The sequence below is a fragment of the Mesoplodon mirus genome (assembly GCF_964341445.2).
Source record: "Mesoplodon mirus genome assembly, chromosome: 8".
In the NCBI taxonomy this organism is placed as follows: Eukaryota; Metazoa; Chordata; class Mammalia; order Artiodactyla; family Ziphiidae; genus Mesoplodon; species Mesoplodon mirus.
The window spans coordinates 104,933,006-104,959,118 of NC_138984.1; the positions used below are offsets into that span (position 1 = coordinate 104,933,006).

Below are 26,113 nucleotides of genomic sequence, written 5' to 3' on the forward strand. Positions count from 1 at the left end.
TGCCTTGTGCGTCCTTAAGAGGTGAAGTAATTCTGTTGGCAATACACTTCCACTGGCTCTTCTGCTGTGGATGCTGATAAGCTGGTAGAGGCTGTACGTCTGAGCTGCTGTGTTGCCACATTTGCTGAGGCAGAACCTCTGGGCGCGTGAAGCCCACACAGAGCAGGGCGCGTGGTACCCTGATGGCCTCGGGCTCCAGCCATGCCTGACACTACCAGGGGGCCTTTCAGCAGTTGCTGTGTATCAAGACGAGACTGTCCGGGCTTCCCTGGTGGCACAGTGGTTAAGAATCCGCCTGCCAAGGCAGTGGACACGGGTCCGAGCCCTGGTCCGGGAAGATCCCACATGCCACGGAGCAGCTAAGCCCGTGCGCCACAACTGCTGAGCCTGCGCTCTAGAGTCCGTGAGCCACAACTACTAAAGGCCTAGAGCCCGTGCTCCGCAACAAGAGAAGCCACTGCCGTGAGAGGCCCGCGCACCGCAACAAAGAGTAGCCCCCGCTTGCCGCAACTAGAGAAAGCCAGCGTGCAGCAGCAAAAGACGCAACACAGCCAAAAATAAACAAATAAAATTAAAAAAAAAAAAAGAAAAGACTGAGACTGTCCAAAAGTCAGATTGTACCTTATGTCTTTAAAATGTATTTTGGCCCTGTAGGGATGCCGAATTAGTGAATGGTAAGGGTTAGCTCCCTGAGGCTTTGAACATTGATTTATAAGGATTTCTTCCCTAATCCCCCTCCTATCCCATCCCCCAATTTAGGTACTTTTGAGTCCTTGTTATAGACAGGTTTCATTTGGCTGTCACGTTTTAAATTTACATGCAAATTACCTACTTTTTAAAAAAAAAATGTTATTGAAGTATAGTTGATTTACAATGTTGTGTAAATTTTTTACCTCTAAAAAAATCACATAGCTGCTGCTCTTAGAACCATGCTTACTGTCAGCAGTGGGCTTTCGGCTCGGCCGGCTGAGCTAAGGTAAAGCCTAAGTGAGGACCTGCGTTAGGACGCCACCTCCTCCCGCTGGCCTTTCTTGCTCTCCTCAGCAGCCCCGGGCGTCGTGTCCTGACTCAGCAGCTCAGCACCCTCGCAGCCTCTGCACAGCATCTCTCTGCACAGCGGGAGCTGTGCTGGCAGCAGAGGGAAGAGCTGGGCTCATGTCTTACGTTTGTGTTGCTCTTCTTAGTTCTTTCTAATCTTTTACTTTTTTGGTTCCTTAAAAGAATTTTTTATTGTTGTTAAAGAGCTTAAATTCATACAACATGAAATCAACCATTTTAAAGGTAACAGTTCAGTGGCATTTATTATCTTCACAGTGTTGAGCAACCACCACCTCCGCCTGGTTGCAACACAGTTTCATCCCTCAAAGGAAGCCCCTGTCCCCTTTAAACAGTTCCTCCCCATCCTTCCTCCCCCAGCCCATGTTTTGTCTTTAGGCATTTAGCTATCTAGAAATTTCATAGAAATGGAGGCATCCAATATGCAGTCTCCTGTGTCTGGCTCCTTTCCCTTGGCATAATGTTTTTGAGGTTCATCTCTGTTGGAGCATGTATCAGTACTTTTTAAAAGAATTAATTAATTAATTAATTAATTTTGGACTGTGTTGGGTCTTCGTTGCTGTGCACGGGCTTTCTCTAGTTGTGACGAGCAGGGGTTACTCTTCATCGCGGCGTGCGGGCTTCTGATTGCAGTGGCTTCTCTTGATGCGCAGCATGGGCTGTAGGCACACGGGCTTAAGTAGTTGTGGCGTGAGGGCTCAGTAGTTGTGGCTCGTGGGCTCTAGAGCTCAGGGTCAGTAGTTGTGCCGCATGGGGTTCGTTGCTCCATGGCATGTGGGATCTTCCCGGACCAGGGCTCGAGCCTGTGTCTCCTGCATTGGCAGGCGGATTCTTAACCGCTGTGCCACCAGGGAAACCCTGAACAATCTTCCTAATGCGTTTTCTTGATCCGTTTTTGGGTAGCATCCATTCCACAGACGAGGCTTAGAAATTTTCTGTGTCATCAGACCACTTCTTTTCCTTCCCTTCCCTCACTGTTCCCCTTGCACAAACCTGACCTGTGTAGATTGTGCAGAGGTACCAACCCTGTCTTCCCCTCAGACCTGATCCTGTCCTTTTCGGTTTCGTCTAACGCCATAGTCATGAGTTTCCCTGTTGGCTCCCCGTCAGATGCCTCGGGCCCAGGGACTGTGCTTGGCCCGCGAGTCCTCTTCGGTATGTGGTGCCAGGCCTCACACAGAGGAGCACTCAGCTCAGCACCCATCTGCTCAGCGGGACGCAGGCCTAACCTAAAGCAGACACAGAGCACCACTCACAGTGTGTTACTGTTGTCTGTTTGTAGTTTGCTTGTGACTGCAGAGTAATAGTCATCAAGAGAGATGACACGTATTTACCACTGTAACGAGTTGTCTTTAAAGCCCTTTCTGTCTAGGTGGTCCACGAGGACCTCAAACTCCAGATAACTTGTCTGGTAAGAAGCTCTAGAAAAGCACTTGGACTAATCAGTATAAATCATTAATGAGGGTTACGGGGATGACTGTAGATAACCATTTGGAAACCTTTATTATGAAGAAGAAACATCTGATAAAATGTCACATGATTTTCATATGTGAAGTGACGCTCATATTAGCAAACAGAAAAAGCTTTCTCCCAAATGATAGCTATTATAACAACTTTTAAGTAACAGAGTATCTTACAGCAACTTCATGGGGTCAATGTGCAACTGACATGTACATGAAAAATTGACAGTTATCATGAGTTTAAGGAAATGAAAAATTTTTTCCTTTTTTCTTTCGAAATAATGTTTGAAGACCAATATGAAGTTGAGATGAAACTGTTAAATTCTTTAGAACTTATTTGAATGTTTCACAGAATTGCTAGATTCCTAACAGTGACATAATTTCATTTATTCCCTGAAGAATTAAAATTTCTATTACATGTTTATTTGGAATCTTTGAAAAAACTTATACATTAATACAGTATAAACCATCTAAATCCTTTAAAGTCTAGACTGGCCCTCCTTAAGCAAGTAGTGTCTTTAAATGGTTTTAAGCTAACATATGTTACACTGTAAAATTACTATACTTTATCTTAATATTGAAAGTCTGTAATGCTTGTCAATGCCACAAAACTCTAAACTTAAGAAGACTTAAAAAATAGTTACAAATCTTCCAAAATATAATTTTGGTTTTGTATATTCAGACTCCTCCAATGCACATTGTTTACATTTTAAAAATTGATCTTTTTTATAGCTACAAAAGAGGGAGCTGGTGCTGTGGATGAAGAGGACTTTATTAAAGCATTTGATGATGTGCCTGCAGTCCAGGTGGGTGAGGATGTTTCGTCTGATTAAAAACAAGGATGGGCTTATTCTTCAAGTTTCACTTTTCAAGTGTGCGACATGCGGAGTTTCTTACTAGGTAGGGTCATTCTGACTGTCAAGCCCACAGGAGATCTGAGGTTGCAGACCAGGAAAAGAAGAGCGAAAGTCACGGCCCAAGATGACCTTTCAGTAAGAACTGAGAGAAGTAGCTTGCTCCTGCAGTGAGCGTGTGGGTCAGGTCACATAGAAGAGGGGGAAATGCGGGATTAGGTTAGAAGAGAGAACAAAGAAGCATGCTTGTGTAGGGATTTTCCCCAGAAAGAAAAGTTTGTAAAGTTGAAGGATTTGGGTGTCTGAAAATTACAAGAAATGGTTTCATAAAATCTTAGTTTATTCCATCTTGATGCTCCCCTTAAGTACCACCTAACAGATGCGGCGGAGTTGATTGACAGAAGCTGGGGTACAGCCACACTTTCCCGACTGCTTTGTGGCTCAGCACTGTCTCTCGTTGATCGGGGCTTGTGCTACATCAGGTGTCCGTGCTCTGGATTCCTACAGCGCTTAATGTCTGTGTGAATCCCTTGTCACCTGCTGCTTGGTCGCCGTGTGTGTGTATGAAGCAGGTAACAAGTGTTTTAGGCTCAGGACCATCCTTACGTCCTTGACCTTCCCAGCATGCCTCACTCTTGGTTGTTTTTGTTTTTTTTTTCCCCCTCACTGTCTTATGAGTAATATGTGAGGATAAATGAGAGAGCAGACCTGAAAGTATTTAAAGTTGCAGGTACAGGCGTACTTGCTGTATTGCGCTTCGCTTTGTTGTGCTTCACGGATACTGCAGTTTTACAGACTGAAGGTCTGTGGCCACCCTGCGTCGAGCACGTCTGTTGGTGCCCTTTTTCCAACGGCATTTGCTCACCTCGTGTCTCTGTGTCACATTTTGGTAATTCTCACAATATTTCGAACCCTCCATCAGCAAAAAGACTACAGTTCACTGAAGACTCAGAGGATGGTTAGCATTTTTTAGCAAGAAAGTATTTTTAAATTAAGGTATGCACACTTTTTTTTTTTTTTTTTTTAGACATAATGCTATTGCACAGTTAATAGACTACAGTCTAGGAGACCAAAAGAATTCGTGTGACCTGTTTCATTGCAATATTCACTTTATGACAGGGGTCTGGAGGCGACCCGGCAGTGTCTCCGAGGTCTGCCTGTATAATGTGGTGTTACAAAAAATGCTAAGAGTAATCAGTGACTTGTGCATCACTGCCGGTTCCCCAGTGGGCTTTTTTCTCTTTTGTACATGAAATTATCTGTTAACTTACAGTAAAGCCGTATTTGAGGCAAGGTTATCCATACGTGGGCATCGGATCTAGTCGGTATACGTTCACAGCAGGAAAGAAGCTCAATCTAAGACAAACTTGACTAGATGTTATCTTGAAGGCCCTTCTGAAAAATGAAATAATTTCTTTTATTGGGCTTACTAAGCGTCCTTGACTTCAGGTAATTAAGGAATAATCTTTGTTTATTCTGTAAATTTTCTCCTATTGATTGTAAATTAACTTTGCTTACAGATTTACTCCAGCCGAGACCTTGAGGAGTCCATAAACAAGATTAGGGAAATATTGTCTGATGACAAACATGACTGGGAACAAAGAGTAAACGCTGTAAGCCTCTGACTGTGTGACTGCATTTGCATCCGAGATTTACATGGTCTGAATGCTTTGTCACGAAATTGGGGTGCAGCTGTGATGAATTTTAAGTAGTAAATATTTTAAATACAACCTTCCATATTTACACGTTGCCTTTTCAGTAGATTACTTCACTTCTGTTCCTCAAACACACCAGCGTCTACCTTTTTGTGTATCATGTACTTTTAGCAGAGACCTACCTGTGGTACGACCGCCGCTCCTACGACCTCAGTAAAGATGTAGTTCTGTGACCATTGGCCAGGAAAGGGGCTTTTTATTGACGTTTTCAGTGTGTGTCTCTCTATCCCTTGCTTTCTTCACAGCACTGCCGCCCCTTCTGTTTTTAAAAGTGGATTAATGCAAAGAAGTGGGCCGAACATGAAAGTGCAGGGGCATTACGTGAAGGCGCGTCTTTTCTGAGGAGAGCGATCGTGCGTTGGTTGTCTGGCAGGAAGAGGGCTGGGAACGCTGCTGTGTGTCTGTTTTGGATGCACCCTAGCCCTTTAGTAAAGACACAGCGGCGCGTACTGTGCAAAGGCCGTAGCGTCACTTCTTCCTGTGATTCACTGAGTGAATGGCGGTTGGAGTGGGGTGCGGGGGAAGGTGAGCTCAGGGAAGGAGCTTTTACAGGCTACAGTGAGGGTTTAGTTACTCTATCCTTAGCATCACAGCATCTGTAAGTCACTAAACTGTTTCCCATTAAAAAGTGCGCTTTACAGAAGAATTGTAATCCATTTATCACAGACACTGATTTTAAAAATTATTAGTTCTTCTTTATGATACCTAGATATATCAGCAACTATTTAGTTGGCTGAATTCTTTTTGGGAAACTCTCTATCATTTCACTTTGATATTGATCTCTAATATTTGATGGCTTCTATTGTTTTGTATATTCTGTTCTAAGAATTGTTTTGTCTGTCTCTTTGTTTTCTCCATCCCCTTAGCTAAAAAAGATTAGATCTTTACTTTTGGCTGGTGCTGCTGAGTATGATAACTTCTTCCAACATTTGCGTCTTTTGGACGGAGCCTTTAAACTATCGGCTAAGGATCTGCGGTCTCAGGTAGTGCGAGAGGCTTGTATCACCTTGGGGTAAGGATTGCGATGCTCCCGCTTCTCACATCATAAAATAGCCTCATGACGGTGCTTCAGAGATGGTTCACTGAATACGCCCACTGGGTCTCTTTCACGGAACTTTCAACTGGTCTCCAAGACCCATTCCAGTTACGCTTCTGTTAACACTTTTACAATAGTTCCTGACCAGTTAATGTTAAGTCTGACAGATTTTAAATTTTATTCAGTGACTTAGCTCTGAAGCCTCTGTTTTAAACTTGAAGCAGTTATTAATAATATGGAAAAATGAAATTCTGTAAACTTTTGTCCTCAGCTTTTTCACTGATTTTGCTGGCAGGTGATAGCGTGATTATGAGAATGTTTGTTTCTAGAAGAGTGCTGTAGCTATAAGGTTGAAGGCATGTACTGCGGGGAAATTTTTTTTTAATCCTCACTAAACCTGTATCAGTATCTAAAACTTCTGTCTTAGAAAATAATGTTAGAATATCAGTGCAGTAGCAATAGTAAGGTGGCTTTGCAGCCGTTTAAAGTTTTGACCTCAGACACTGAAGTGTGAATGGTGTATGTTAAAAATAAAAAGCAAAAGAAAAAAAGGGGGTGAAAGGGCTTTTTCATATTTGTGTTTTATTAGTATATGACTAACTTGTTTTTTTGCTATTTTAAGAGTAATTAGTTGGAAGTGATTTATTTATTTAAAAAAAAAGAGCAAACTCTTGGGCTAGTGGCTATTTGCGAAGTCCTCTATATGCACATTGGAAGTATTTGTAGAGTATTTTGCTTAGACCTTTGTCCTTTGTCTTTAGATAACTTTCTGCATGAAGACTCTAAAATGTTAAGAGGGTTATGTGCTACACTGTTAGCAAGAACTGTGACTTCAGTTCCGTGTCCATTTCTGGTTATAGGCATCTGTCATCAGTGCTGGGGAACAAGTTTGACCATGGAGCCGAAGCCATCATGCCAACGATCTTTAATTTAATTCCCAACAGTGCCAAAATTATGGCCACCTCTGGCGTTGTAGCTGTTAGGTTAATCATTCGGGTGAGTATGTTTTGGGGCCGTACATTAGCGTAAGCAAGTGGTAAATATTGCTGGTTGGTAAGCAGTTATCAGAGACATTTTTCATTTGAGTGATTATGTACGTGGAATAACACCGTACGTACAACATTGGCCTTTTTACCCCACGTAACTATCGCACATGAGCCTTTTACGTTCCCTAGTGTGCACTGTGGGTGTGATGTATAGTTGCTGAGGTGTTGCTCCTCCACCGTCATTGGTTTTAAACATTTGAACACGGGTGTCTGCTTCTGAGTTTATACTCTGTTCTTTATGTGTCCAGGTCTCACTTCCGTTCTTCCCTCCTTAATCCCCAGCCGTTCCATTTTAGGTATTTGTGCTTGTGGTTTTGTTATTCGCCTGACATTTTATTTAAATAATTGTACATAAGCCCAGAAACAAAATGTTATCTTCAGTTAAGTTTTCAAAACACTCATTTACTTAAATCCAAGTAATTAGCCAAGTAATTTACGTGCGGATTTTCAGTAAAACCTAATAGTTCACAAAGGCTTTAATAAGTTCTTCGCATCACCTTCTCCCCACTGTCAAGTCCCTTTTCCCCAGAGGCAACCCTTGAAACTGGGTCTTGATGTTAACTGAAGTCTATCCAGAATATTCATGATTACTATGGGTTGCTTACTTCATATTATTTGTAGTTCTTACTGTTTGCACTGCCTACTTCAGGTATTAAACCAAAAGCCGTTATCAGACATTTCTGTTGAAATAGTATTAAACTGTATTGGCCTGCTGACTGCTTTTTACTCATTCAGGTCTCTACTGCTCAGGTAATTTAGACTTCATACCAGTGATTTGCTTTGATTTTAGACGTACTTACTTGTCATCATGTTGCCTGTTTTGGGTCTGTAAATTCTGTCATGCCCTTTGGCAATATCCAATGAAAGTCTTTCTCCTTTTTAAACTCTGTGAAACTCTAATCTGAATATACAGGTGCTTTAGGTAGGTTAGTAAGGAAGTGGCTGTCTTAGCTTTGCATTTTCAAGTGTTCGCCTCTGTTTTTTGTTCTTTTCCGCAGCACACACACATCCCTAGGCTAATACCCATCATAACAAGCAACTGTACCTCCAAGTCTGTCGCCGTTAGAAGGTAAATTTTTAAAAGAATTTTTCTCATTAGGTTTGAATTGTTGAAAACCCGAAACAAATGTCAAATTTACCCCCATGCAAAAAACTTTATGTTTGAACTGGTTAATCTGATTTACGATGGCTGTGATAGATGCCTTTGGACTGAAGGCTCATGATCTCAGTGGTCTGGAAAGCTAACTTGGAAGGCCTGTTACTTCTGCCTGTGTGTGTAGTGTGAGCGAGTGTGTGTGTGGGGGATATGTGGGAGGGGCGGGGGGAGGGGGAGGGTACCCTCTGCGCATTTTCTTCCTGCGACGGTCCCTCGGCCTCTGTCACTGGTCTGCCCCAGTCCCTGAGTGAAGGCCGTGGCTGCCCGCCTGGGAGAAGCATTGTGAAGATCAGCGGCCTTTATTTATACTCACATAGATGGCAGGAGGTGTGTGTTGTTTGCAGCTTCGACGTGATTCCTGGCACCGAATCCTGACCAGTCATGCTTGGGCTGCTGTTACAGTGACTGCACGTCGCTGCTCAGATTCGTCACCACAGGCCACAACTGTTAAACGCTAGGGACGCAAGTGTTACCCCCTGAGCTTCTTACGTTGAGGGGAGGTAGACCCTGAAGGTACAGCCTGGGTGGCCCGCGGGGGCTTTGTCTTGGGTCCTGCCGAGCTGCCCCCGCCCACGTGTGGGATCAGGGCTCTGTGCTTCCAGCTCGGATCTGTGGGTCTGGACTGGGGACTCAGAGGCTTTCGAGTCCTAAAACCTGTGGACCCTCTTCCCAGGAAAGTGTAGATACACAGAAGTTTTGTGTAGGTTTTCAGAGGATTCATGGACTTAAGCCTTCAGTAGACTAGGTCAGGAGCTTTGTGGGGTAAATGAACGGCCGGCCTGGACAGCAAGCAGCCTGTCGGCCCCGTTCCTGTGGTTCTGTGTCTTGATCCAGCCCAGGAGAGGGCCCTCGACTTCAAGGCGTCGAGCCCAGCCGCCCCTGGCCACCCGCTGTTCCTCTCCTTTCCTGGGCTGTCACGTTGGACCCACCAGGGTTTCACAGGCGGGGGGATCCTTCCAAGCATGAGGTGGCCCCCATCGCCGTCGTGTTCCCAGCCACATGGAAGGCAAGGGAGAAAAGAGGGGAATGAGCCAGCTACGTAAAGCCAGGGAGAAAGACGCGTTCTCCTTCCACCGAAAAGGCTGACTGTTCCAGCAGCATGGCTCGGTGGAGTGTCACTGACCCACGGTCCAGCCGCCCTCGGGGCCAGAGCAGCTCCGGGCACCCCTGAACCCCCCAAGGCCAGCGCCTGGCCATCAAGGTGCGGGCTGGTGGTGGACTTCCCACGTGCTGGGGAGGGAGTTGTTCTGTGGGTTCTCAGTCACTTCGGTAGAAGGGGCTTGACGCTCGGTGGAAGCTCAGTGAACGCAGTCATCCTGAGAATTTGCTGCTGCAGTTATATCGTCACTGTTGATTTGGGTTTCCAGGAGCAGTTTGGAAAGCGTGTTTGCTTTGGGCAAGACAGTTCCTCTGGTGAAGCGACACATCTCTGCGGGGAACGTTACAGGATATTTAGCGTATCAGTTTACCTGGGCTGCTGTAATAGAAATACCGTGCGCAGGGCGGCCTCAACGACAGGCGGGTATTTTCTCACCGCTCTGGAGGCTGGAATTCTGAGATCAGGGTCTGACAGGGCTGGGTTCTAATGGAAGCAGCTTGCAGGTGCCGCTTTCTTGCTGTGTCTTCACGGCGGTGGGGGCCGGGGAGCACCCTCTAGTGTTTCTTCTTAGAGGGCCGCTAGTCCCGTCAGGGGAGCATCACTCTCAGGACCCCCCGTGAACCTCACTGCTTCCCCAGAGCCCCGTCTCCAAATACCGTCATACTGGGGGTTAGGGCGTCCACATAAGAAGCTCAGGCGGTGACACTTCGGTCCCTAGCATTTAACAGTTCTAGCCTGTGGTGCTGAATTTGAGTAGCGACGTGCAGTCACTGTGACAGCAAACATGCCACCCCCTTCACCGGTTTCCGAGCCGCACACCCAGACAGGCGTTCCTGTGTTTAGTCAGAGCCATGTGTCTTAACGCTGAAAGGAGTACTAGAGACCATCTGGGCCCAGTCCCTGTGCCTTCAGGAAGGAAAAGAGAGCCAGAGGGGGCAGTGTAACCAAGGCAGTGCGCTTTCTGTCCTGTATTCCACCTATCGCTAGCTTCACTGCATAGAACTTGTAAGAAATGGATTGCCTAATCTCCCTGCCTTTAAGAAGTTGATAATTTAGTTGGGGAGATTAAAAACAATAATGCAAAGCAATGGAAGAGTGAGTTGCAGCGTATGTATTGTGGATTTAGGAATTCAGAGGGCAGTGATTAAAACTAGCTGATATATTCCCTAGAAGCCTCATAGACAAGTTAAAAAAAAAACTGAGCTGCCCCTTGAATGAGGAGGAGCACTCGGTGAAGAAAAGACAGAAGTTCTAACCACATGTGCTTAAGTAATGCAGTGTTTAAATAATGCTAACATCGACGTACTTCTGTGTATGATTTTAGCCCTCTAAAAAGTTGAAAACAAAACCTAATTTACATGGGATATTTTCGATGAAATAGATTGTTCTGAAACACATTGAAGACAAGAATTAGCACTAAAGATGTCTGGATTCACTAAGAAATAAGTAAACGTAGACATATGCATACACACATAAAGAGACAAGGAAAGTCCACACCAGGAAATGACATGGACAAAGGGCAGAGGTAGAGTGACCGTGGCCTGGGCTGGGGCCTGGGGGTGGGGACAGCGGTGGTGAGAAAGGGTGTGGGCAGAGGTCAGCGTCTCTCCTTGGAGAAGATTTGTTTCGCCGACTGCTCCCCTGGCCCCCACTAGTAGCAGCAGCCCTGGGACTGAGCTGCGCAACTCCCCCGAGCCCTCTGAAGCCCCTGTGCTCCCGGCATATCACGCGGTAACTGTTCCTTGTCTGTCTTGCTCTCTGGATTGTGTCTCGGTTACCATTGTATGTCTAGCATCTAGCATAGGGGAAGGGTTTATTCAAGATTTACTGAGTAATTAATTGTGTGGATCATGAGGTTTTGAATTGGGAAGATCATGGGAAAGAAAGTCTGATCGTTAGAGAAAGATTGCCTTCTGATTTATTTCCTTGAGTGGGTTCCTTAAGTCTGATAATATTTATTCCTACAAAGATAGTTATCCTGGAATTTAGAAAAAGGAAATGATGAGGAGGTGTAGGACCCGAAGTGGTGATATAATCCAAAGGAGATGAGACCAGCATTGTTTTTGTGTACAGATCAGACCAAGAAAGATCACAGAAGTGAAAAGAAAGGATGTTGAAAGGTTGCAGAGAGGAAAATGGCCAAGCAGCTAGAGAAAAATCTGTTTTAAATACTTGGCAGGAAAACTGGGTAAACACTTTGTTTTCCAGGGTATGTTTTACTTTTTTCGTACAAGGCATTCTTTGGAATTAATGCAAAGACAATTCCCTGATTCTGTAATGTACTCGGATCTTTTGTGCACCTGTAGCTCCTGTATTAATGTATCTTTTGAGGTAGAATAAAAACAAACAACAGTGATACACCCTTTCAGTAACGTTGCCATGAAGCCCAAGTTTCTGATTTGAAGGGAACTCTCCTGTATCCTGTCCCTATAACTTTGTGATTTTTCTTCTGGACCACCATAGGTGCTTAATTATTTGGATCTGCTTTGGTTTTCAGTCAATTCTGATTCCATCTTTATGTTTCATTTTTTGAGTCATAAAAAAATAGAAGATGGGACTTCCCTGGTGGTCCAGTGGTTAAGACTCTGCACTTCCAATGCAGGGGGTACAGGTTTGATCCCTGGTCCGGGAGCTAAGATCCCACATGCCTCGTGGCCAAAAAACAAACAAACAAAAAAACCCATAAAACAGAAGCAACACTGTAACAAATTCAATAAAGGCTTTAAAAATGGTCCACATCAAAAAAAAAATTTTTTTTTAAATAGAAGAAATTTATCAATTATAAAAAGTAGTGTTGGGTCACTTAAGAAAAAAAGCTTTTATTTTCATTAACATACAAATGACTAAGTTACATATTTTTCTCTTCACAATTTTCAGGCGCTGTTTTGAATTTTTAGATTTACTTTTACAAGAATGGCAGACACATTCACTGGAACGGTGAGCATCTGACTTGCTGGTTTTCCCTCTGAACTGAATCTTGAGATTTAATATCTCAGCGAGTGGTCCGACCCACGTTTTATAAGAAGTGAAGGAATCCAGGTGTTTATTTGCGTGATTACTGGTGTCATTTCTCCTGATGCTGATGTGAGGCACCTACCACTGGCAGAGGCTCTTAGTGAGCTCCACTGACTGTCACGTTAGCCTTGAGGTGTGCCCCGGGGTGCCCCGGGACACTGCACGGCCAGGACTCTCTCTGCAGCGGCTCTGATCTGCTGCCTGGCATCCTGTCAGTCCCAACGAGTTAAAAAAGGTTTAAAGCTGCTCTCAGTAGGCGAGGGGTAACTTTGAAAATCCTTAAAGGAATTTCACTCATTTGAAAGGTTTTTTTTGATCCCTCTGTATCAGAAAGTCAGCAGTTTTCTCTTTATTCAGGCTGGTGTGTGGTAAGTGTCACATCCTCATGATGCAGAATTCTTACAGAAGCTTGTCTCTATTTTGAGGTTCATTCTTTGCCATTTTTAGTTCTTGTCAATTTTAGGTGCCTGTTATTCTTTCTGAGTTAAATTTGGAGCTGATAGATGATGATACCGTGCCACCCGGTTTTTCACGGTATGTTGTGTAGTTTGTGAAGAACTTTACAACATACTAAACAGGTTACGAGTAGTGGGAGTTTAACACATGAGTACGCCTGGAGTCCAGTTCAGTCCTGCAGTGCTCAGAGACGAAAAAGCCAGGCCTCCCAGAGGTGAAAGTTCATCTGAAACTACTTTGGATCGAGAGGATGGTCACACATTTAAACAATATTTTCTTGTTCTTTAATCTCTTGGTGATAGTTTTGGAATTTAGAGTGGGAAGGTGGAATGAGGGATTGAGCACCAGGGCCAGGTGAGCAGGGCAGGAAAACGTGACTGACTCAGATGTGGCCTCCTGTGTTTATTCACTTCCGCTCAGCCTTGCCGCTTGGCAGGTTCTCACCAGATGCCTGCTGGGTGAGTGAAGGACTGAGGGCTGAGGTGGGGCACTGGTAAGACTGGTGCCTCGCCTGTGTCCTGTGAAACTCTTCACTCCAGTCACTGCCCTTTTCTTAGAACCGTTCAATATTCAACGAGACAGTTTAACGATTTCTTCTCAGCTAGGGTAGAACGTAACTAAGAGAATGCCTGTGTATAAAACAGAGACATCATTTCATAAAATTGTTCATGTTATGTAGTGGAACTTGAAAAAACATTCTTTAAGTACAGAAACCTGAGGCAGAGAGTCTGCAGTATTAGGATTATTACTAGCCCATTATAATTTCCATGGAAACTTGTTCTGACCATGGAGAAGGAAGGGTTTTGTTGTTTGAGTTCATAAAAGATTGAACTAAGTAAGCATGGCCCAAAATACATCAGCCGTTACTTTAAAAAAAAAAAAAAAGTCCCAGGAGAGTAGGGTTATCAGGTGCTTCTGTGGGGAAGGGGTGGGGATAGCTACTGGGACAGAATCAGGAATGAGTTAGCAGATCTGCGGAGTGTGCTGATTTTCTAGGCTGCGTGTTTGTTGACTCTGGGCACAAAGGGCCTATACCGTCCACGTTGCCGTTTGGGAGTTATTTCTCAACACCTGTTTGTATCTGCATAAGACCATATATTAATGATTGTTCCCGCTTTGTCTTCTAAATATCCAGACACATTTCAGTATTAGCGGAAACGATAAAGAAGGGAATACACGATGCTGATTCGGAAGCACGGATAGAAGCCAGAAAGTAAGTGTTGGCTGAGCACCACTTTCTCGATCCACTACTTTTTTATTTCAGGTGCACTGTCCAGATCGCCTTACGAAAGCTCATTAAGTCACATGGACATGTTTTGTTAATCATGACCTTTAAATATGACCCAAAAGGCCATTTCAAGATATCTCTCTAGTTTTCTGTTTCGAGGGTTGTTGAGTTGAGTGTCCAGGCCTGAAAGACTGGTACTATTTGAACATAAAGTGGACTGAGGTAGACACAGAAAGCTCATTTTTTAAATTTATGAGAAATTGCTGCGTGAGCCGGCAAAGCACTTGTCTGCGTGCCCCGTGTTTTCTCTCACTCACTAAGCTCTGTGGGTCCCAGTGGCTTGTTGACTTGAAGAATCCCGCTCACGGAGATCCTTTCCCTGGGATCACAGCTCTGCAGGCATCGGGGGGGTGGGCAGCGTGCCGGGGCAGTGAGCCCCTCCAGGAGGGAGGGGGGCTGATTGCAGACCACAGCTCGCTGTCCTCGCTCGCGTTTGGGGCCGTCTGGCCGTCAGGACTGGTTATGCTGCGGTCGTGAGGCTGGGTGTCCACGTCCAGCGCCATCCTGCGGGTGAAGCTGCCATCGTGACCGTAAGTAGCAGAAGCTTGACGCCAGGATGTCCTCCCTCTCGGGCAGCTCAGAGAGGAAGAAAGCTTCCCGTTTTGCCCTGTGGCTGTTTTTCTGTGCTTTCGTAGTCGACCGGCTCCTCTAATTGACACGGGTTAAAGCCAGTCCGTACATCCTGGAGCACCGCGGCCGGGCTCAGCTGCACGAGCACCCCCTGACCTCGCACTCACTGCTCTGACTGCTCTCTCAGGCCGTAGTCCCCTGGTGTCGGAGTGTGTGGAGGGCTCACTCCTGACCCCCAAGTGGTCACTGCAGTCTCGTGCTGGGAAGTTCCTACCGAGAGAAGGGACATGACGCGCGGTGGCTAAAGAGTAAAAACTAGTAGGAGCGGATTTGTTAACGGCCTGCGTACGCTGTTCTTCACCCTCATCTTGTGTTTGGTGCCTCCGCCCAGTTGTTCCTTGTCCTTTGATCGTAGCACAGTACAGGTTTCAAGTGCCCGTGAGCCTCGTCCTGGTTTTCTTTTATTCTCCTTACCTAAAGCCGGTTTAAGTACTTGGAACCAGGGAGCGTCACCTTGCATTTATAACAGCGTCCACGACCGAGTGCGCCTCACGTTCTGCGTGTCGTTCTCATTGGTTTGGCTCCATCTTCCCTGAGGCTCCCAGTCTTGCAAGTCAGGCTCTTTAATTTCCATTTTATCCATTTCATTAATGCGACTGAGAGTCAGACAGCTGGGCCGGAGTCACCAAGGCCGGGAGCTGGGAGGTGAGGGTCCACCAGACCTCGGCGGTTCTCACGCTTCCTCAGGCCGCGGCTGCCGCCGGTCGCAGGAGCTGGCGGCGGGGGCGGGGGGGTCCCTCCCTGACAGCGTCCCGGGTGCATACCCGTGACGGGAGGCTGCGTGTTTTCCAGGTGTTACTGGGGTTTCCACAGTCACTTCAGCAGGGAAGCGGAGCACCTGTACCACAACCTGGAGCCCTCCTACCAGAGGGCTCTGCAAAGCCACCTGAAGAGCTCGGACAGCGTGGTGTCGCTGCCCCAGTCGGACCGCTCGTCCTCCAGCTCGCAGGAGAGTCTCAAGTAAGGGCCCGGCTGCGAAAAATCGGCTGCACGAGCACGCAGACTCTCCCTGTGCTTTCGTCCGTCTGCGTGCCGTTACCATTCCCCCTTAATTCAGGTGGAGGCTGGTGCTGGGGAAGATGCTGTGGGGATGGTGAGAAACGAGTGGCCTGGTCCCTGGCCCCTGGTCCCTGCAGCAGGTAGTTTGTACTTAAATTCACATGGCAGTCCTGGTGCACAGTTTTGGAGTAACACAAGCGAGTTGTTCAGGGTGTCTTCTAAGACGATAGAAGCGTTAACTTGGAGACAACTCTGGAAAGGGAGCGCTTTCAAACCCTGGGACTGACATGCTGCCGTCTTCTCTCGGTACCTCGGGTCCCTGTTGCTGTTTAAGACTTCCCTCTGCATGTTTGAAAGGTAGTCCAAAATATAATGCTAAAGCTTTTCCAAAATTGGGGGTTTATAAGGCTGTGGTCCAGGGTACCTGTAGAATTCTGGGAAGCCTGAAGCAGTTCTGTATTATCATATTCTCCCGCTGTAGATTGTACTTGTATCAATGCAGACACAGTGCACCTTTGATAATAGACAGACGTGTCCCTTTATTTCCAGTCGGCCGCTCTCCGCCAAGAGAAGCCCTACTGGCAGTGCCACCTCCAGAGGTAAGGCGGGCGCCGCGGAGGAGGCCCTGAGCCTGGGGCGGGCTGGGCAGCAGCTGGGAGGGTCTGCGGAGGGCCCGCCGTGCCCTGCGCCCCCACCGGGCCGGCAGACCTGTCCTCGCCCACAGAGCTGCCGCGGGGGGTCACCCCTGTGCTCTGCGCACTTGCCGGGGGTGCGGGGGCCACTCGGGATGCTCCGAGCAGCAGGCAGCGGGCGGCTGTGGGAGGACAGGAGGGGCCGTTCCCGAGAAGGGGAGAGTCCAGCTCGGGGTGCGCCTTCCTGCCACCCTGGCCAGACATGATCAAATTTTCATTACTTCGCTGCTCACGCGAACCGGAAATGTGGTCTATTTCTGTGGGGTTTATGGTCTCTGATGACGGGGGCGTGCGGAGCTGCAGCCACTTGTCACTTCCTGCGGCATCGGCTGAGCTGTGTCCAGTGAGCGGGGGACACTGTCGGCCGGCGCTGTGTGCTCCAGCCTTTGTCAGAGCTTGACGCCTGTTCTCAGGAGAAGCAGGACACGTGTCAGTGATGCACGTCTAACATTCTCGCGTGGCCCTTACCGTCATTGCTAAGGTTCCCTCCTCCCCCTGCAGCTTCCACAGTCAGCAGCAAATCCGTGTCCACCACGGGGTCCCTGCAGCGCTCTCGAAGCGACATAGACGTGAACGCAGCCGCCAGCGCCAAATCCAAGGTCCCCTCAGCTCCCGGTGCAGCGCCCTTCAGCTCCGCAGCGGCCTTGCCTCCGGGCTCGTACGCCTCCTTAGGTAACCAGCCCCGCGACCCGGCCCCCGAGTCTGCCGTTCGAGATGACCCTTAACCTCTGCTCCAATCCATCCGTGTAGCAAATCACCAGGAACCGGAGTTGAGGCGGTTGCCGGGCTGACCTTTCAGAGTACGTGCGTCTGGGCGCTGACCTGCGCTCTGACCTCCGTGCTGGCCGCTGGTTTGCAGCCACCCTTTGGTGGGTGTCCCCGCTTCTGGGGCGTCACCCCGGTCGGGGACGCATCCCTCAGCACTGCGTGCCCCTTCCCGGCTGCCCAGCCTCCTCCCGTGTGGCCAGGGCTGGGTTTCCTCCCCTCCTCACCTAGGTGGAGAGCCTAAAGGCGGGGGGTGGGGGGGTGCGCTCCGGAGGAGCGGGAGGGGCTCAGCAACCAGCGTCGCCTGTTGTGCAGAAGCGTGTTGTCCTTCCCTGTGTCACCTTGGGAGGAGCGGGTACCTACTCCGATGAAAGCCCGGAAGAGTACAAAGATTATTTCCAAAAGAATATCTGACAGAATGCTAGGTCCGTTTGTCAGCAGACGCAGCACATCTACTGGGGGTAAGGCTGATAGTTTGAGTTTGTTTTTGTGAAAGCAGAGTTGTTCAAAGCCAAAGTCTGGAGACCTCGCTGGATCCATTTTATGTTGGATCTTAAGGAAACGAATACAATCCAAACTTCATGAAACATCGAGACTTATTACTTGTGCGGTTTACAGACTAATTCCAAAGTCAGTCCTACAGCTGATATTCAGAAAGCATGGAAGCAGAGTGAGAGAACACCGAGAGGAGGTTACCAGGCCCGACCTTGAGTCGCTCAGTGACCTTGACCAGGCCGTGTTTCCTCTACCCATAAATGAGCTGTCATCATAGCCACCTAATTCAGACACGGGGTAGGGACAGATGACATTATATAAAAGTCCTGTGTCAACCATTATCCTATACGGCGAAGGAAACTGGGGTTGTGATGGGAACGTTCTTAGCTTAAAAGGTGAGGTGTATGTTGTGGGACATTGTTAAGTCGGTCTTGTCTTCTCTACAGAAATGCCTCGTTGAGATTGGGAAGATGCCCGGCAAGGGCTCTCCTTTTCTCTTGTTTATTTAACCCTTACAAGATCACGTAGGCGTGTTTAGGATCCCATGTTGGTGCATGCTTACCAAGAGAGAAGTCAGGTGGGAAGGCTTTCTGTTCATTTTAGTTCCTTTTGATCCACCTTGAGAATCTGTAGTTAGTGTTTGTTTCATTGCTTGAAAACCTGAGTAAAGTTACAGCAGTCCTTGTTTTTCGGTGCATAGTTGAGCTATTTTAATATGGACCCCGTGGACTCTGCTTGGCTGTAGTCAAGGCACGCGGGTCTTCTGGTCTCATGACACAGAACTGACCCTTTAGAAGCGCTGATGATAAATTTTCAGCCCAGTGTTACCTCTTCGAATGACAAGACTGGAGTATTCCCCATTCTCCCAGCATTTCCTGAGAGCTCGCCCTCTGCTTTCCTGATGTCCAAGTCAGCAGGAACCAAAAAAATCAGCCCCCCAGATATGACATAACCCTTCAGAGGAGCAGTTACAGGTACTACTGAGGCTGACACGTTACGTCTGTGATGTAATTTTCCAAATTTCTAGAGTCCAGACGTGTGAGGGGAGACACGGAGCCCCTCGGCCCTGACTCAGGTACCGAGCTGGACGGCCTTGCTGCTTGCCGTGTGGCTGGGACAGGCCTTGCTGCAGCCGGCTTCTCGGAGCTGCTCACTGACTGCCTCTGTCCTTTGGGTGTCCTTTAGTTCCCCGCCCCCCCTTATCTGCTGGTGCTTTGTTCCAAAAAACAGGGGGCTCTTCAGAGGATGAGGTTGGGCCACATCAGAAACACAGTCAGTCTGTCAGCTGAGGCGCGACCCTGGGCTGCCCTTTCGTGTTTTGTCTTCTGCGGGCAGAAGCACATTGTCCTAAGCTGATTTCGGTAGAAGGTGCACCACTTACTTGCTTCCGACTCTGCTTTGCTGTTGAATTTGTTTCCCTTTTAATTTTATTTTAAACTGTACTTTTGCTTCTGTAGTAGCCAGTAATAACATTCTGCTTTTTGATTTTTTTGATGCGACTAACTGTTCCCTGTTGTCCCTTCCCTTGTTTTTTAATTTGCTTAAAGATGGCACTGCCACCAAAGCGGAGGGTAAGCAGTTTGTCTCTGTGGCCGAGCTGTGTCTCCCTCTCACTGGTCCTCTGTCCTCCCCCCTCGCCCTCCCCGGGGTCCCTGCATGACACGTTGCACGCGCATCCCTCCACTCTTCTTCATCCTCTTTCCACTGGGTTTTGCCTTCCCCCAACCTGAGCTCTCCTCTCCTTCTTGTGTGGTCGTTGTGCTTGTGGATTTGGGCCCTGAGTATGCTGTGCGTGGCGTCGCTCTGAGCCCACACTGGGAGGGGGGTCACGTGACCTCGTGGGTCCCAGCTTCTGCCACCCCTGAAGCACCACCTCAGCTTCCGTTTCGTCCTCCTCAACTTTGTGCTTTTGTGGGCCTCTCAGGATTTGCCTTTCCTCTTTTAAACATAAATTTTAAGTGTCAATCGTCAATTCAGGTTCAAGGCTGGTGAAGGTTTTCCAGCAGGTAATTTCTAGACATTAAAAAAATTTTTTCCTCTCCCCTAAAACTGCTGAATTGTGTGATACCATTTCTGTTTGTCTCACTGACGCATACCCCGTTCATTCATACACCTTGGTTCATCCACTCAGCAGCCTTGTTCTCTGTGACACACAGGGATATAGCTGGTGGAAGAAATACACGAACCCACGTCCACTTTGGTTTTTTTTCATCTCATTCTCAAGAGGCTCTTTCTGATGTTTCATTCTTTTGAATTTTACATGGAGCTGTTCTCATTGGTACAGGTCTTTGATTAGAACATGCTAGACAAGATCGACCTTGCAAAGTCTCTAGATAGTAAGCACGATGTTTCAGATAATTGAAATTTAGAGTTAACCTCGTCTGCTTAAGGGAATGGCTTAGACCCACGAACCCTCAGGATGATTTCACAATTAGGAACTGCTAGATAACTTTCCTGTATTATTTAGCCACTCTAAAAGGCCAGCCAGCAGAGTAGACTGGGTTTTATCTCGAGATGTGCACTGCTTCCTGAGGGACGCGCGAAGGAAAAATCGGAACGGAACTTTTAAAAAAGACGAGTACAGTCTCAAGATCAGTGTTCTTTTCTGTGTTAAAAAAAAGATCAGTGTTCTTCAAACTCATCTCATCGTAAAAATCACCTGGGTGCTTGCTTCAGGGGCAGAGTCCTAGGCCCTGCCCCCTGAAAATGCTGTGCAAGGAGCAGGGACTCTGAACTTTCACCAAGCCCCGCCGGTGGTTCTTGGGGTCGGATAAGTGTTTGAAATGAAAAGTTTCCAAAATGAAAAATGGACAAAAGGCCTCTGTCATGACGAGGGCATCATTTGTGATAGGAGACTGAGGCTGGGTGTGATTTTCTTCATTTTTTTCGTTGATATATGAGTCATTTTATATTTCTCCTTCCCCAAGAAACCATCCTAAGTATTTCCTCAGCCTAGATGGATGGGGAGTGGAGGGCGGAATACAATAATGTATTTCGTCTCATCAGATGAAAAGTGAAGAAGTGATGTGGGAAGTTATACATTTTTTGCAGGATGCCCTGCTTGATTTCGTATACCTATATAACAGAATCAAAATCAGCCTGTTATTCCATGCAGCAGTGGGGATTTTGAACTTTTTTTTTTTCTTCTTTCTGTGAGTTTTCTTTTACCTGTCCAGAGCGAGACCAGAAGTTTGCTTACTTAGTTATCATGCAAGAGGCTGAGGATGAGAAGTCTCTTTCTGGTTCTCCTTCTTGTAGGAAAGTGGAGGTTGATCTGTGGGCCCTTAACCATATAGAGTTCAGAATCAGCCAGAAGAGAACCTTATCGGGGCAGCCCCGTGTGCCTTGGCCTCAGTCCCAGGCCGTCCAGGCCATCACAGAGCTGGCTGCTCAGAGCCTCCAGCCTTGTGTGATGACGAGACAGAATCCAGAGGCCCCGGGAGGCCTGTGAACTGGAGCCCCTCTAGGCCGTCACTTCTGTTTGTTTCAGCTCTGAAACTTAGCAGGGCTGCTTAGGAAAGCTACACATGCAGCGAGTATCACTTAGCATCTTGTCATGAGTTTCCTGTCTGAATTTTAGGGATCGTTATGGGCCTTTTGAAGATTTGTTAATAAAGTCTGTTGAATATTTTCCTATCTAGCTCCTGAGGCAAGCACTAGGCACTTGCATCAAGAGGCAAAGATATGACTTTGAATCAGTGGTTGGATGCTCTAAATTCAGAATTCAGGCAATACATTTGAAACCTGGCAACTCCCTTGTTATCATAATTGAGAAAAATAAATAGTCTTTGGGAGTTACCTATGTCACACACCAAGTAGCCACTTTAATGTTTATGACTAATCAGAAAAATATTTTTTGTGAAGAACCCAAAGCTCAACTTTTGGATGAAAGTTTATTTCCAGGTTATCTTTCAGTGTGTTATTATGTCCAGTGATTTGGGGGATTTGGAAAAGGAAGCATTGATAGTGTCTGGTATGCTGCTCGTGAGAGAGTTTATTATGATTACCCTGGACCCTTGAGCAACACAGGTTTGAAGCGTGTGGGCCCACTACAGGCGGATTCTTTTCAGTAAACTTAACAGAACTGCACAGTCTATGCAGGGCAGCTGTGGGACTCGAGCAGCTGTGGACTCGAGCATCCCCGGCTGGCCCTGGAACCAGTCCCTGCGGGTACCAGGGGTGGTCGCAGATACTCCAGTTGTGTGGAAACGAATGACTCGCATCTTCTCATCTCATGCTTTTTTTTTTTTTCTTTTAAATTTAGCTGCTGGGTTTATTATTTGTGTTTTTTTCCCCCAAAATAAATAATTTTAAATGAAGAGTTAAAATACTTCAGTGACCTGTTGGTACCAACAACTTAGTGATGGGTTCAGAGCATAGGTAATCACATGTTACTGAGTGTAGTCAAAGGCCATGCTTAACTACTGGTGATTTTAATTAAGGTTACACAATAAAAACTATGTAGCCTTGTCTGCTCTTCTGGAAAAGGAACTTAGATTTAGTTCTCTTTTACTGGGAAATAAAACATTTGGTATTGCTGTATGTCTGTCGAAGAACTCTGAATTTTAAGAAGTTGGCCTTTTTACACAATGAAAAAATATGTATAAAGAAATAAAAGTTTTAAACTTCTTTTACTTTTATCTTTAAAAAATGTGAGTAAAGTTATGGAGCAGCAGGCGGTACTTGTAGGTAGCGAAATTTACAGGTGATCAACTTTCCAAATTTTGTTTCTTTCAAAAATGCCACGTGTGACTAGAGAGGTTGGGCTTTTTGTGCCCCAGACAGTGGGTGTAAAAGCAGGTTCCTGGACCCAAACGTCCCAACTGGAGAGTGAGATTTACCTGGAGACCTTTTCATTCTCACGCCTCAAAATGGAGACAAAGACCCGAGTGGGGAGAGGCTGTCGAATGATGTATAACTGTCTTAGGCTAAACTGGACACGGGAAAACCATGCTTCCAGGTTAAACCAGTTCACAGGTTTAGTTTCCCGTCCTGAGGGCTTTTCTAGAAGAATGGCAGTGTGACTGGCTATTATTAACAGGTCACGAGATACGGATGCTCTGTCTTTATTCCACAAAAGTCAAGGGCTGCACTGCTCTTACAGGTCTTTGTTGTCCTCTGGGCCTGCTTTTCTCTGGGTGTGTGTGTTTGTTGATGCGCCTCTTGTCTCTTCCTCCAGAATTTTTTTTCTGCTGTAGCATTCCCTAATACCCCATTTCCATGTCTTTTACTTACGCTGGCTTTTTTTCTTTTTTCACATCTTCTTTCTGTCCCTGTCAAAACACGGTATGAATGAATATTTCATTAACCGGTCATAGGGTAGAACTGAAGTATATTTTTACTGTTTGTTGCATTTACTGAGCAGGCTTTCTTTTTCCTAAAGACCACAGAGTATTTTATATCATGTTGTTAAAACATATACAGGCACTTGTAGTAATATTGCCAAATTAGTAGGATGACTAAAACAAACCAAACCTCTTCCAATAAAGGAAATATACATCTGAGTACAGTACAACAGAGGCCCTTTAAACTTCCAGAAACGGATTTTAAGGGTGCTCTGAGGTTACTCATGTTAAGTCCCTAGGTGAGAGGTTAAGAGTTGGCACTCAGCCAGCATTGTAAAAGTGCTGTATATCCATGAAAAGGTGGGCTTGGGGAGAAAAACCCTTGAAGATATCAAATTGACATGATCTCTCTCTTGACTTTGTCCCAGGCAAAGGAAAACCAGCCTCCCCTAATTTGTAACTAAACTCTCTTCTCACACAAGTTTTGCTTTCAGTTTTTGTTATCTGTGGTATCTGGGAAACCCCAAACTGATGAATAAGTGGTCTGCGTTTCCAGCCTCCACGGGAACAAACATTGAACTTCTACAGAGGAAGCCACTGTCAAATCTGGTTTCTCAAGGTCCCCACAGATTAAACTATGGCAAATACGAGCTCATAGTCCAAAATTACATCCATGGTGAGCGAGAAACAGCCGAGAAAAAGAATAAAAACATAATTAATCCTTCAGGACTTGAGGGTCTTTTATGTAATATGAAATTGCTATATTTAAATATTTAAAAGAAATAAGAAACTTGTATTTTTAGCAGCATGTAGAATTTAGTAGTCTGAGTGATCCTCCCAGTTAAGAACAGATCACCCATCTGGAATAAACGTAGTAAAGCCACTCATCTGCACACTTAAGCAAAAACAGAAACCCTAGGAGGTGAGGGCCAGAGCTGGTTTGCATCCTGAGGCTTTTGGCTGAATCCTGGAGACCTGGGGCATTTGCTCAGGACGTGGAGTGACAGGAAGTCACTGCATCCTCCCTCACTGGTGAACAAGAGGTTGACTCTACTGAAGAGAAGAGGACGAGAGGGAGTCTGCCCATTTTAATCTTACGTACTGGGTGGAGCAGGGAAAATAATCTTCCCTGAGAAGTTGCAGCCATAAATTGGGCCTTCGTGCAGCTTTCTGGTCAGAATTCATGCTACCTTTCTGGTCTGAGAAACCCAAGCAGATAAATCCTGTTAAAGTGGCTGTGGATTGCTTGTATCCACAGGACGCTAGCAGAAGCAAACATAGGTCCTCATTGGAAGAAATCACCTTCAACCTAGGTCTTAAAGAATTCCCATGAAGTTCCAAGAAAAGAAACCATTTTGTTGTCTTAATGTTTAAAGAAATAAAAAGTAGAATTCAGAAAGACAAGCAGGGGAGTAAGGAACTATAAAGAATGACCAAGCAGGCTTTGAAAAAGAACAAATGGGTCTTCTAGAAATGGAAATATCATAAGTTATTAAAATTTAAAACTCAGTAGGTAAATTGAGCTGCAGAACCAATGAAACTGAAGAGTGAACTCACGAATTCAAGGTAAGAAAACATCGTCCAGAGTTATGTGCAGAAGGGACACAGTTAGAAAACAGGATGGGGTATTACGTCCCACGGGAAGTAGTGAAGAAATTCAACCTATCTAATTGAGTTTTAAGAAGAGAGACTGGGGCGGAGACAGTATTTGAAGAGGTAGTGGTTGGGAATCTTCACGATTGTTGAAGGATGCTGAACCGCAGATGCAAAAAACCCGGTACATCCCAACCAAGACAAAAAGAAAAATCCACAGTGAAACACATCATAGCGAAACTGCAGAACACCAAAGATTAAAAAAAAAAAAATATATATATATATATATATATATATATATATATATTAGAAATAACCAGAGGGAAGAAGAGACTACCCACAAAGGAAAGCCAGAGTTTAAATACAACTGGGGACCCTGGAATCAGATCGATGGAGCATATCAATGTCCATGTCCTGTTTCTGACTTTCTACAATAGTTTTGTAAGAAGTTACCATTGAGTGAAACTGGGTAAAGAGCACACGGGATCTCTGTGTATTATATCTTACAGTCAAATCTGAGTCTACAATGATCTCAGAATAAAAAGTTTAAGAGGGCTTCCCTGGTGGCGCAGCGGTTGAGAGTCCGCCTGCCGATGCAGGGGACATGGGTTCATGCCCTGGTCCAGGAGGATCCCACATGCCGCGGAGCGGCTGGACCCGTGAGCCATGGCCACTGAGCCTGCGTGTCCGGAGCCTGTGCTCCGCAACAGGAGAGGCCACAACAGTGAGAGGCCAGCATACTGCAAAAAAAAAAAGAAAAAAGAAAAAGAAAATCCTAAGAAATTAGACTCAGTTGTTTTTTCATGTTCAGTGTTCTTGGTGACTTCCTTAGCAGAGTAAAATGCCCTAGCTCACGCATCGGCCCGCCAGGCAGCCAGGCACAGGCATCTGAACCCGTGGTGGGACCTTGGACAAATTAAGTAACCCCCTTGCTTCTCTGTTTCCTCAGGTGTACAATGGGAATAATTACTTGTATGTTGGTGTGAGGATTTTGAGTGCACACGTACATAGCTCATAGTATCCTGTATGATATAGCTCCTAATTTTAGTCTGGATTCTAGAACTTGCAGGTCTTTCATTCAACTGCTAATAAAAGTCATTGATTCTTTCTAGTTTTCTTTCTTCCTTTTTTTTTTTTAAAATTAAGTGCAGTGCTTTCTTTTATTGCTCTTTACCTTCCTTTCTTGAACCTTTTCAAGCCTTAGGATTTGTTTTTCCGTATTGCCTTTCTGCAAGCTTTCTCAGTTGATGAGGTAGATGTGCTTTTGAACAGTGTAAGAAGCCAGTGGGAGTTCAAATTGTTTTGTGTTTTCCCTATCAGATTGCTCTTCCGATTGAATTATGGAAGTCGGGGCATTTGTGCCCCTTTGAAAACAAAGAAGCCCTGTATTTTAAAAAGTTTAATTCCTTATCATTCTAGTCTTACCATCAGTGATTTTGTATTTATGAATCCATTTTTATTTTTATGGTTTCA

The 26,113-nt window shown here is 45.9% G+C and overlaps 1 protein-coding gene across 4 annotated transcripts in view; it reads left to right on the plus strand.

Annotated features, from left to right (window-relative positions):
* Positions 1–26,113, plus strand: part of CLASP1 (cytoplasmic linker associated protein 1) — a 268,685-nt gene that overhangs the window by 151,839 nt on the left and 90,733 nt on the right. For all 4 annotated transcript variants that reach the window (XM_082630779.1, XM_082630777.1, XM_082630780.1 and 1 more), the window contains 10 exons: positions 3,249–3,322; positions 4,891–4,983; positions 5,952–6,097; positions 6,982–7,117; positions 8,166–8,236; positions 12,300–12,359; positions 14,029–14,106; positions 15,604–15,771; positions 16,360–16,409; positions 17,004–17,174. In XM_082630779.1, the coding sequence (XP_082486905.1) occupies positions 3,249–3,322; positions 4,891–4,983; positions 5,952–6,097; positions 6,982–7,117; positions 8,166–8,236; positions 12,300–12,359; positions 14,029–14,106; positions 15,604–15,771; positions 16,360–16,409; positions 17,004–17,174 (1,047 nt within the window). The remainder of the gene's footprint in view (positions 1–3,248; positions 3,323–4,890; positions 4,984–5,951; positions 6,098–6,981; positions 7,118–8,165; positions 8,237–12,299; positions 12,360–14,028; positions 14,107–15,603; positions 15,772–16,359; positions 16,410–17,003; positions 17,175–26,113) is intronic.